Genomic DNA, 12,716 nt, shown 5'->3' with positions numbered 1-12,716 from the left:
ACTTGAAATGTGGTGGTACTTGTAAAGTTGAGAGAGTAATTCATATAATAAAAACAATTGTATCTCTGTCAAAATTTGAAAAATCAAAGATTTTTAGATTCTAAGAATCAATTTGATTTAGTTCTAATACTACCACTTTATGCTTCTCTGCTTTTTTATGCTTAGGTTTTGGGTCATTTCTTCTACTCTGTCGTATTGCTCCTTTTTTAATGTTTTAATGTATATCTATTATTTTACAGAGTATCAAAGTAAGCTGGTTGCCTCCTCCATCGGGTACACAAAATGGATTTATTACTGGTTATAAAATTCGACACAGGAAGACAACGCGAAGGGGTGAGATAGAAACGCTGGAACCAAACAACCTTTGGTACCTCTTCACAGGTTAGTTTTCATGTGGTGTCATCTTGTAAGATTCTGTTGAATTATAAATGCTTTGGGAATAAGATAAACTTACATTCATCAACAGTCTCTTTTTCATAACATTTATTACTCTAACATTTATTGTTCTAATTAGTATTATAATTAATAAGTATACAATAGGATTTTTATACATACGATACTAGCCTCTCTATGTAACTGATTCAAAAATAACTACTGTTGTAAGTAACATCTCATGTCTTATCTACAACTTTGAAGTCATTTAATCAAAAGGTTCCAAATCTATTCTGTTGGATTCACCTTTTTCAATCTAAAGGACTGAGGATGGTGTTATAAAAGAGGGTGAATATTTATATTTGTAGGGTAAATATAGCCTATTCCATTTCTGTAAATGTGAAAATTAATTCACTTTTGTATAAATACTGATGGAACTTATCATAGGTCAAATTTCTTTATGAAGACTAGGTCCAGTTTCCAGGAATTATTTTGAAATGTTTCTTTAAGTAAAAAAATGAATAATTGCATATTTCTTTTAACTTCTGGGAATTTATGTACAAGTCATTTTAGGTTCTTTGTAAACATCTTTGTAAAATCAAAGTAAGGACTTTGAAGTACAAAGCAGGTAATAATGAGGAAATAAGAAAAATTATAAAATAAGAGAAATCAAATCATGATGGTATATTATTGAATTAACTATAAATTTAGAATTAAAAAATACAAGATCTGCTTGTCCTCAAAGCTATCTCTATAAAGTTGTATGAAATACTATTGTGTTTCAGGGGCTGGAGCAATATCACAGTGTGTAGGGCATGTGCCTTGAACATGGCCAACCAGGGCTTTTTTGTTTGGTTTGGTGTGGTTTGGGTTTTGGGTTTTGAGTCACACCCAGTGACACTTACTGGTAACTCCTGGCTATGTGCTCAAAAATTGCTTCTGCATTGGAGGACCATATGGGAAGCCGGGGGATCAAACTGCGATCAGTCCTGGGTCAGCCACATGCAAGGCAAACGCCCTACCGCTGTGCCATTGTTCCAGCCCCTCCAACCAGGGTTTGATCCCCAGCATCCCAAATGGTATGCTGAGCCTGCCAGCTGTGATTTATGAGTGCAGACCAAGGAGTACACCCTGAGCACCACTGGGTGTGACACCTTCCAAAAAATATAAAAAATATTGTGTTTCATAGTGGAGAACTGCATAGGAAATAGGAGACTATTATGCTGAGTGTAATGAACCAGAGGGAAATGTATATTCAGAATAATCTTACTCATTGTGGATATAAGAAAAAACAAAATATAGTACAGTAATAATATCCAGAGACAATAAAGACAAAGGTCAGGAGTTCCAGCTAAGGGTAGAAAGCTACTAGGATAATAATAGTTTGACCTGATGATATGGACAAGAACTAGGGTGTTGAAAGTGGAGAAAGTTGAAAAGTGTGTGTGTGGGGGGGTGTATATATATACATATGTATATGTATGAATATATATGTATATACATATACATACATGCACTGCTAACACTATATTATGTGACTTGATCTAAATGCTTTTTGTACTCGTATTTATTTTAATTTTTGCCTTTTATGCCTATGAACTTTACCACACCTTCTAAAGTACAATTTTATGCTATTTCAGTGAAAAAGTCAAAAAATACTTAATAAAACAAAATGAGGTATATCTCTGAGAGAGGGTAGGCTAGAAAAAAAAATCATTATCTTCTATGTTTTTTTCCTAATTAAATTATGGGAAAATTTAAAATAAGATTTGACTTGGAATGAAGAATATATATTCACTGGGGTATTTAATATAATGTGAGAATGTGTATGATATACAAATGAATATTTTTCTTCTCAAAATATAATCCATGTCTCCAATAATGAGAAATTTATTTCCGTTTTCCTTCATATTCTTTGCTGTTTTTAATGATAATCATGCCCATAAAACTGTTACTTTAGAAGCAAATAATAATGAAAATTATGATTTAGAATGTATAATTATTGGCAAATGTAGTTTAGTATATTCACCTCAGTACTTTCAGGACAAAAATTCTGGCTCCTACATGCACAAACTTTCAGGATTTTTTTACCTATGAAAGGTAGTTCTTTGTAAGAATAACTTTACAGAGGAACATGTATCAGGATTTTCATTATTTAATTATCTCCAAGATCCTATATTAGTTCTAGAGATTTCATGAGAAATTATTATGCAGGTCATGATTCATAGTAATAGAACTATATTATTTTACTTGGGAGAAACCAGAACGTCAGTAAGAAGATGCAACTGAGATTGACTCTCCTGGTGATACTGAGCGCATCAGTCCTGTTCTGCTCCTCATGCCTGATGCTTGCTGATAATCCTTGGCATTTCTCGGCATTTAAATGCATCTTTCCAGATCTCTGTCTTCATATCTGCCTCTCCTTCCTCCTGTGTCTCAATGGCCTCTCTTCTCTGAAAACAATACTTATTATTAGCTATTAATCCACTGAAAAGCCAGAATAATTTCATTCTAAGATCCTGAACTAATTATAACTGTGAATTCCCTATTTATAAGTACGGTCGCATCTGCCAATGCAATTATATATTGTTTGTGGGGGGTGGGGACTATTCAATTCACTGAAAATTTCTTTTATTATGTTGTAACAGTGATTTTGAATATACCCTTTAATATTTTCAAAAATAAACAATTAAATTATACATTTTAATGTATCTAAGATAGGCATTAGGCAGCCCATCAGCATGCTGGGTTAATATTAGTCTAGCCAAGGCGGAGAAACAGGATGAATTAATGAGCTTGTTACAATTAGCTTGTTATTGGAACAGCTCTTTTCCAGATTTATTAAATTTGTTAGATTCTGATCTCCAAATACGATGTCTTCATTTACATTGTACATTTCAGTAGATATAAAATACAGCTGCTAATGTAAACATAATCTGAGCATTTATATTTATGACAGTACCTGTTATTTGTTGCAAAATGGTCACACAGAATCCAATTTAAATTTGAGTGTGGATACAACCTTGCAGAGAATAGCCTCACATCCTTAAAACATTAAAAGAAAGTTTTGTATAGCCTCTCCCTTTTGTTCCACTGCTTTCAATAATGCCTTTGGCACTGCTAACTATTGTGGGAATGTCTTCAATTGTACAAAACACCAAGGAACTCAGAGGTACTACAAATTAGGAGACTGGCTAGATGTTGACCTGTGTTCAGGATATCTATACTAAATTATACACTTTGTAATGAGCAAAAGTAATTGATTATCTATATGAATCTTTAGCACTTTAAAATGTACAGGATATTTGCCTGGGTTTTCAATACCTATAAGGTACAAGAAGACTATATTGATTTGACTGTTGGAAAGTTGAAAATGCCAGAATGCTTCATTAGGGTGATATAATATTCAGGTATAAAGAATTAAACTTCTTTTCATCTCTGTTTGACAGGTGTTTTTTGTTGTGTGTGTATGTTTTGCTAGGATAATGAGACATCTGCAATAACAAAGTAATTCAGAGTTATAGAAGGATTTTAAATCACTGCTCAGTTTTACCATAGGAATCCATGTTAACTAAATTGTAAAGTGCTATTTTAAATTTTTGAGTGCTCTTCAAAGAAGGTTGTTTGAAATTGAATTAAGAGCTTTCTTGTGTTTTTTTTTATGACCAATATAGAATAAGTATGTATTGACATATTATGGACTGAAAATAGAAACAATAGCATAATAATTTTATAATAAAGTTAAAATTAAGGGAATAAAGTGAAATAGCACTTTGAATAATTTACCCTCATGTACTCTAATTTCAAATAAATTAGAAATATGACAGAATAGTTATAGAATTTGGAGGAATATCATACTGGGGATAAAAACTCTAGAAGTCAGCTTCCAACAATAAAATTATATGTAAGCAAATAATTGCTTCTTATACCATACTTCCCTAAAAATAAAGCTATTCTGAGTATTAGCTAGGAAACACATAACATACAACTATTCTTACAGGAGCTTAAGTAGATAAATAAAAAAATAACTTTAGCTATTTTATCTATATCATATTAATGTAGTAATTTTAGGGAATATCATCTATTTTGATTCAGAAATGATAACTAAAAGAGAAATTGCTGGTCAAAGTCTAATGACTAATTTTCAGTACATCTTTATAAACTGATTGTCATATGATTCTCAAAATTCATTAAAATGAAAAGCAGAAATTGTGATCACAAGAGTTTTCAACACATCTAAAACATGCCAACCCAAACACATCTCACAACAGGGTAGTAGAACTACCAGTACGTGCAGTTTAGAATTCTAAAGAAAATCTCCAAACTCTATGGAAAAAAACATATTTTCTGATTTTTCTTATTACTACACTATCTACATGCAGAAGTTCAAAGGTTAAAATCTTTTGATAGAAAAAACTTAGAATTAGGGCCAGAGCTATACGCAAAGGTAGGGTGTTTGCCTTGCACCTGGCTGATCTAGGACTGACCTCGCTTGGTTTGATCCTTGGCATCCCATATGATCTCTCAAGCTTAGGCACTGCTCTGAGTGCAGAGCCAGGAGTAAACCCATAGCGTCACTGATTGTGGCCCAAAAACAAAAAAAAATTAAATAAAAATTAGAATAAAAAATTTTTAATTTTTTATTTTTTTAATATGACTATGTAAACTAGAAATCATCTCTAGATAATACTGCAATGAAGCAGATTATTTTATTTTTTGGTTTTGGGGCCACACCCGGTGGTGCTCAGGGGTTACTCCTGGCTATGTGCTCAGAAATCCCTTCTGGCAGGCTCGGGGGACCATATAGGATGCCTGGATTCGAACCACCATTGGTCCTGGGTCGGCATTTGTAAAGGCAAACTCCCTCCACTGTGCTATCTCTCCAGCTTCCCAAACTAGAATATTTCTAATAAACAATAAAGCCATTTTTTTATTTTATTATAATTTTTATTTTGACCAAAGTGGATTACATATTTTTCACAGTAATATTTTACGTACATATTAACATTGAATCAGGGGATTCCCATCACCAAAGTTGACCTCCCTCCGCCCCCATTCCCAGCTTGCATCTCATATGCCTTTCTCTTACCCTCCAAGCTGCTAGTATAAGTGGTCCCCTCTGTATGTAGCTTGTTGTAGATTGAGTATCAATTCTTCTGTTGTTGACTTTGGATTTGGTGTTAAAGTCCGATCATTTTTATCACTACTTAGTGATCATACAACTGATTGGTCTTGATACCTTCCATAATTTCCCCCTCAATTTGAGAAGCCATTCTATTTTTAAAGTCTTTTCTTTCCATGGTATGCCTGCTTCTTTTAGAAACACTTTGATTTATAATATAAATTTAAGTAGATTTCATGAAACATATGACTCTATATTAATTTAAAAAATGCAACTAAGTGATATAGATATTTTAAATAGTTCTAGAGTTTCTAAAGTATTGATAGTTGGGGATTCCTCAGGTATATAAAGAACAAAATAAAAGTGTTTAATTTAAATATGGGAAAATCGACAGTGTTTTTAGAGTAACCAAAAGCACTAATATCTGTGGAATATTAAAATTATACTATAGATATGGCCAAGAGGGTGACAGATCACTTGTCCTGTTCTATATGATTGTACATGATTTGACCAGCCATGTGGAACCCCATGTGAGAAACATTAGACTATTTCTAAGCTGAGTTTCAATGTTAACTTCAATCTAACAGTGGATTTTTGTTCTACTCAAAATTGAATGACTGATAACTAATAGATTATGAATTCAAAAAATATAAATCAAATCAGAAAGATTGTAAGATTAAACTCTAATATCCACTCTATGTTGAGAATTTTTTAGTAACCTCTATTAAAATTATGAGATTCTGAGACAAAGAGCTGGTATGGAGTTAAATTGCTTGCTTTTCATGTGGCTGACCCTAGTTGATCCCTGGCAGAAGATTTGGTTCCATGAACAGTAATCTCTGGGCATATTCTAGTGTGACCTAGACCTCCACACTAAATTGACATAAATCACATAATTAAAAGTTATATGAATTAAACAGAATATAGGAGACTTAAACAAGATTTACATGTGTGTGTCATATTATTACATGCCAGTCAGGGAGTGTGCTAGTCAGGACTCTACTTATTAAACAAAACCAGTGGAGAAACATACTGAGATTATTGTAAGAAATTGGCTTCGTTGATTTTGATGACTAATTAGGCTATTTTAAAATCTAGTTTACAGGGGATGGAGTGATAGAGCAGTGGTAGGGTGTTGACCCAGGATGAACCTCAGTTTGATCCCGGCATCCTATATGGTCCCCCAATCCAGGAGCTATTTCTGAGCACAAGCCCTGAGCGTCACCAGGTTTGGCCCCCAAAAATAAATAAATAAATAAATAAATAAATAAATAAATAAATAAATAAATAAATAATCTAGAAAAAGTGAGCTGAAAAGCTCAAGCTAAAAATGCTTTCTACAGTGGACATTCTGCTTTAAAGAAGTATCAGATTGTTCTTATTGCCTTCCACCACCCCATGTCTAATCAGCTTAATATAGGATTTAGTCATATCCTCAAAATGCCAGCACATGTATATTTGCTTGAAATGTTTAGAACTAGCTTACTCAAATTGACACATCAAATTGACTATCATTAACCAATATTACTTAAAATCCACTATTAGGAATAAATAGCATTGGCATAATTGTCCAGATACAGCAAAGAAATGTGAAGTTCAATGATTTTTATTGTAAAGAACCAGATGTATGTACATGTATATACATATATATTAACTTTTAGGCCACACTTGGCAGTTCTCAGGTGTTGCTTCAACCTTGTGGGCTTAGGGGGTACATATGGGATTATGAGGGTGCTCCCTTTGGCAGCACGTATACTAAAATTGGAACAATAGAGATTAGCATGGCCCCTGCTCAAGGATGACCCACAAATTCATGAAGCGTTCCATATGGGATTCTGAGGATCAAACCCAGGTCAGCCATGTGCAAAGTAAATGCCCAACAATCTGTACTATCACTCTGGCTTCTTTCCCAAAAAAGCATATCCTTGATGCCCTAAAACTATTTTAGAATAGACCATAATGAAAATCATGTGCTGCAGTGATTAGGTAAACATTTTATCTCTATTCATTTTTTAGTTTCCTAGTAAACTCTATAATCCTACTGACTCTATAACCAACAAGAGTGTCTGTATCGGTCTAAATGTTAGTCCAAAAATAAATTGAAACCAGCCAAATCTCACTTGAGAGATTACAAACTCATTGTCTTCCAAAGTGTCCTTTCTATACTTTGCTGATGATAACCAGCAGCAGGAAAAATCAGGTTTCTGAGGCTGCTGGAAGTACACCCACTAGTACTTGGAGATCATGCAATGCCAATGACTCTGAATATGGGGCCTAAAATATTCATGATATGTGCCAGAGCAGTTGTATCATTGCTATATGTTATATTTTATCATTTATATTATATTTTAACTCAATATTTCCTTTGCATTAAGCACTTCTTTAGTGGATCTTTCACAGTTACTTTCCATGTATGGCTCCACGCTCTCACTCACTGTAATGAAATTTCTGGCAATACATTAAAAACATCAATAGTATAAAAAAAGATAATAGTATTAACACTATTTTTATTGTATGCCATCAAGAACATTTAGTCTGCTTATAAAATTTGAGCCTTCCTACCTATAAGAACAGACAACATTTTGCAGCATAAACATTTTAGTGTGGATAAGTTAATCAAATGGATTTTTCTAAGAATATCATGCATTGAGGGGTTTTTTTTTAACAATAGCACAACCATTTTCTTTAAAATTCTCTCAGTAGTATATTATAGTTTCTCTAGTATCAAGATGTATTCATATTGTGTGCAGTCATGAATATTTAACATTGTATATGATATAAGCATCATTTCTCAAGTTGTTTGTGCTTCATGAATTTTATTTGGCACCAAATATTTGCATTATTTCATGACACTGAGGAATATTATTTTTATTTTATCAGGATTGTTCAACTCCTTGTGATAGTAAGACCATTGATTTAAACTGGATCCTGAATGTCTTAAGCAGTCATGTGGTCTTTTGACAACTATCATTTATTTTACAATGATTTGTGGAACTAATGAGCTACTTGTAGATTTAGCTGAAAGTTATTGATATAAAATTAATGCATTTCATACTAATGAGTCACAGGGTCCCTCTGTTCTTCCTATTTTCTCTTTGAAAAGCTGTGACTCATCTCTGTGCACAATAGTATGTGTCTAAAATAACATACTGGTACACTCATTTATTGCCCTAGTATTGCAACAATGCAAAACAAAGTATGCTTTATGTAGATTTTGATAGAGGTAGTTCTCTGGTTTTCTACTGAAGTGCAGGGACTTTGATTTCTTCTCTCTTTGCCAAAGAAAACAAAGTCACTGACCTTGAGTGAAGGATGGAGACATGCATTTTTAGATTGACTGGTCTTGATTTATAGGCAGGCATATTAGGAGCTGTGGAGAAAAAAAATGATCCTTGCTATTTTTGATTATTTCTCCATCGTTCATATTTTATATTCTGCATCTGCCCTGAGGCTACTTTGAGGGATACATTTCTATAAACTTGAAAAAAAATAAATGAGAATATGGGAAATATAATCTTACTTATGTTGTAATATTTCTGCCCTTTTGGTCAAAATAGCAATTATTGCTACATAATCACAAACAAAAAAAAACAAATCTGCCATTAAAATTCTGCAGTAACTTTTGAGAGCCAACTGGAATTAGTGTTGTTTAGTAACATTTTTCCCTTATGAATAATTCTTTTGCAGGTCTAGAAAAAGGAAGTCAGTACAGCTTTCAGGTGTCGGCCATGACGGTAAATGGCACCGGGCCACCTTCCAACTGGTACACAGCAGAAACACCAGAGAACGATCTAGATGGTAAGACTGAGCCTCAATGACTGTTACTCCAATTTCTAAAGTTTATATATCTGTTTTAATGCTCTCATTTGATCCTAGGGAAAAATACCTTGTAGCCAACTTTTATTTATTTTAATAATATTTTTATTTAAGCACCCTGATTACAAACATATTTGTAGTTGGGTTTCAGTCATAAAAAGAATACCCCCCTTCACTAGTGAAACATTCCAACCGTCAATGCCTCCCATAAGCTAAAACTATTTAAGCAGTTTGATCAGATCACTCAGCTACTAATTGTGGGGGTAAAACTATAGTCTGCAGTTTGTGAGTCAATATTTAGTACAGGTTATCACAGAAAGCCTCATTTGTCCATAAAACTGACCTCATTATCATGAAACAGTGACTCAAGGCAAAGGATTCTAAGAAATGATGTCAGATCATTTACCCAAAAGTAAGGGACTTTATCTTTTACTGGAAGGATTGAAAACAAATGAAGCAAAGGGGATGGGGATCTTATAAAACAAGCAAGATGAATGGGGCTCTCCACTTAAATTATGTGTTCTTTCTCACTCTGAATGATTCACAGTCTTAAGTGAGACCCAAATGTAAAATTGTAGCCCCTTAGATGGTACAAAGCTTTGATTTAATTGCATGATTTTCATAGCCATGTAATCAAAATATAATCCAATCAATGCATGTGTTTTAATCAAGAATGTCTATGTCAGCTCATAAGGAGAGTCATAAATGCTGCTTAATTGAATTCGTTTGAACCTTACCATGTTCTTGTTTTAATAGTGTCTTTCTCTTGGAGTGTTACTCCCTACTTTCCCTTATTTGAGTACTGCTGTAGTTCTTATGAAATAGATTTAAACTCCTGCAATGCGTTGGGTTGTGGGAATGACAAAGAGATTGGAGCATTGATCATAGATAAATGTGTGTGGGGATTAGCATAATAGATATTTTTCCAAAGGAATACATAATTAGGGAAATTATTTCTTCCACTCAGTTCAAAATGTACCGGGGCCGGGCGGTGGCGCTAAAGGTAAGGTGCCTGCCCTGCCTGTGCTAGCCTTGGACGGACCGCGGTTTGGTCCCCCAGTGTCCCATATGGTCCCCCAAGCCAGGAGCAACTTCTGAGCACATAGCCAGGAGTAACCCCTGAGCGTTACCGGGTGTGGCCCAAAAACCCAAAAAAAAAAGTACCCCTTTTTTTTTGGGGGGGGCCCACACCCGGCGGTGCTCAGGGGTTACTCCTGGCTGTCTGCTCAGAAATAGCTCCTGGCAGGCACAGGGGACCATATGGGACACTGGGACTTGAACCAACCACCTTTGGTCCTGGATTGGCTGCTTGCAAGGCAAACGCCGCTGTGCTATCTCTCCGGGCCCTCAAAATGTACCCTTATTCCTTCAAAAGTAGTTCTTTGATCAGTCATTATCTTAATATATTTCAACTCATTTTTAAACATTTCTAAGTATTTTTATATACTCACTTAACTGATGGCTGCTTACATTATTATGTATTATCATGTACAAATATTTATAAAAAGATGAACAAAAAGTTGGAATAAGAAAACTTTATAAACTGAGTTTTTTTGTAGCAATGTTCTTTGAATTATTATTTGAGTGTGTTTACATCTAAAGCAATAAATGAAACCAATAATCATTTCAAGGCATTTAGTTACATGAGATGAGACTGATATGTTTAATTTGCATTCTAAAGTAGTGTGTTACTTGCTGTAAGAAATTATTAATATTATTAAATTTATTTGCTTCTGTGTTCTTCATAACATAATAGTTCATGCCTTGTTTTCTCTGGCATAGTTAGACTTCAACACTTCCTGTATCATCCTGTTCTTTTTATTTTGGGGGGGGAGGGAGAAGGGTGGACCACACCCAGCAGTGCTCAAGTCTTACTCCCGGGTTTGCACTGAATAATCACTTATTCAGGCTCGAGGATCTATATGGAATACTAAGGTTGAACTTGGATCAACTATGTGCAAAACAAGTGCACTACCTTCTGCAGTATTTTTCCAGCCTATGTTTTCCTTCCTTTTGTCATATCATTCAGTATCAAAATGTTTAAGCTTCATTAAAATTACTCATTTGGACAAATGAATAAATTCGAAAGTTGTCAATAATTCCAAAAGAATGCTTATACTGCCAAATTCTTTTTCGTTTACACTAGATGTTCTTGAAATAGTTATCTAATTTTAACTTGTTCGTATTAATACTTAAATAATAAAATAAAATATAAATGACTTCATCCAAAGCATTCATGCCTAATGTTGAATAGCTATGAGTCCTAAGGATCCCAGTGTTTGAAATGCCTATATGAATTTGTTATCATTTCTCTTAAGTTATGGATAGGAGAAAAAGTCCTTTGGAAAACCAAATGGGGAAGTTACATTTGTCATAGCCAAAGAAATATGTTCTGGAAGAGATCTATAGTGTTAGCCCTCATTTAGTTCACTGTGGTTTATAGTTTTCTAACTTGCTTTGAATGGAGTGATGGAGTGATACAAGTATTAGGATAATAGCTTTGAGCTCAAAAAGTATCTAATTAAGGAAGAGGCAGGAGCAAAATGCTGAAAACAATCCCCTCTCCTCTGTAGCTTGCCTTGCTTCCTTCTTTTTGTCTTAAGCAATATGAACATCAAACAGAAACATGTAAGAATGCTCAATTCCTTCTGGATTGTCCTTTTAATTAGGATGTTTAGTTAAAGTGATTATAGAACCAAACCTCAGTTTGTTCGGGGTCTCCTGAAAACATGTTTCCCATTACTAGCATCTGGAAAGTTTTAAAATATTTATTTTGTGCTTCAAAATTTAAGCCAAAAAAAAAAAAAAAAACCCTCAAACAAACAAAAACAAAAAGCTAGATCATTAGAATTCCCTAAAGTTCTTATGCAAATGTCTTGCAAGAGGAAATGAGAGAAATGGTAATGAATTTTAGCAAGGTGTTCTCCAGGAAATTGAGCTTGGGGAATTTTTGTGTGTGCTGCTTTTTACTTTTATTTTATCAATTTGACGTGAACAGGTGGAAATTGCAAAAAACTGTCAACACTAATGCAATTTCAATTAAAACTCTAGAATAGAGGATCCTGGCTAGCAAAAAGGACTGATCTTGTGATCTTGAAGGTGAAAGAAAGATGTAACAAACCTGAAAAAAGCATCAAGTTAGTATTTCCTGCACCCCAGGAAGCAGATGATTAGAGCTGTGAATTTAAACATCAATTGGGATTACTATAATTCTGTACTTGGGGGTTGACCCTGTAAGGACAAGGCTGTGCTGATGTCAAACTTCAGACTTCTTCATGTAAAATCTGTGTTCATCCCAATTAGCTCTCTCTCCAATCCAAGAAAATAGAATTTTGAGCATGAATACATTAGAATTTTTCTTTCAGTATTAAGATAAAGCCAACAATGATGGAACCTCCAAACAGTG

General features: G+C 34.1%; 1 protein-coding gene and 1 non-coding gene across 2 annotated transcripts in view; both read left to right on the top strand.

Moving 5' to 3' along the window:
• The window catches only part of LOC126020221 (netrin receptor DCC-like), a 223,320-nt gene that overhangs the window by 89,099 nt on the left and 121,505 nt on the right, over positions 1-12,716 (top strand). Inside the window, exons 3-4 of the mRNA XM_049781675.1 lie at positions 240-381; positions 9,182-9,292. Of these exons, the coding sequence (XP_049637632.1) occupies positions 240-381; positions 9,182-9,292 (253 nt within the window). The remainder of the gene's footprint in view (positions 1-239; positions 382-9,181; positions 9,293-12,716) is intronic.
• On the top strand, positions 7,226-7,327 carry LOC126021738 (U6 spliceosomal RNA). The gene has a single exon (XR_007500218.1). It is a non-coding gene; the product is annotated as a U6 spliceosomal RNA (small nuclear RNA).

This window comes from Suncus etruscus, chromosome 10, assembly GCF_024139225.1.
Source record: "Suncus etruscus isolate mSunEtr1 chromosome 10, mSunEtr1.pri.cur, whole genome shotgun sequence".
In the NCBI taxonomy this organism is placed as follows: domain Eukaryota; kingdom Metazoa; phylum Chordata; class Mammalia; order Eulipotyphla; family Soricidae; genus Suncus; species Suncus etruscus.
Note: the sequence above shows the minus strand (reverse complement) of the source record. Positions and strands in the feature narration are given on the sequence as shown.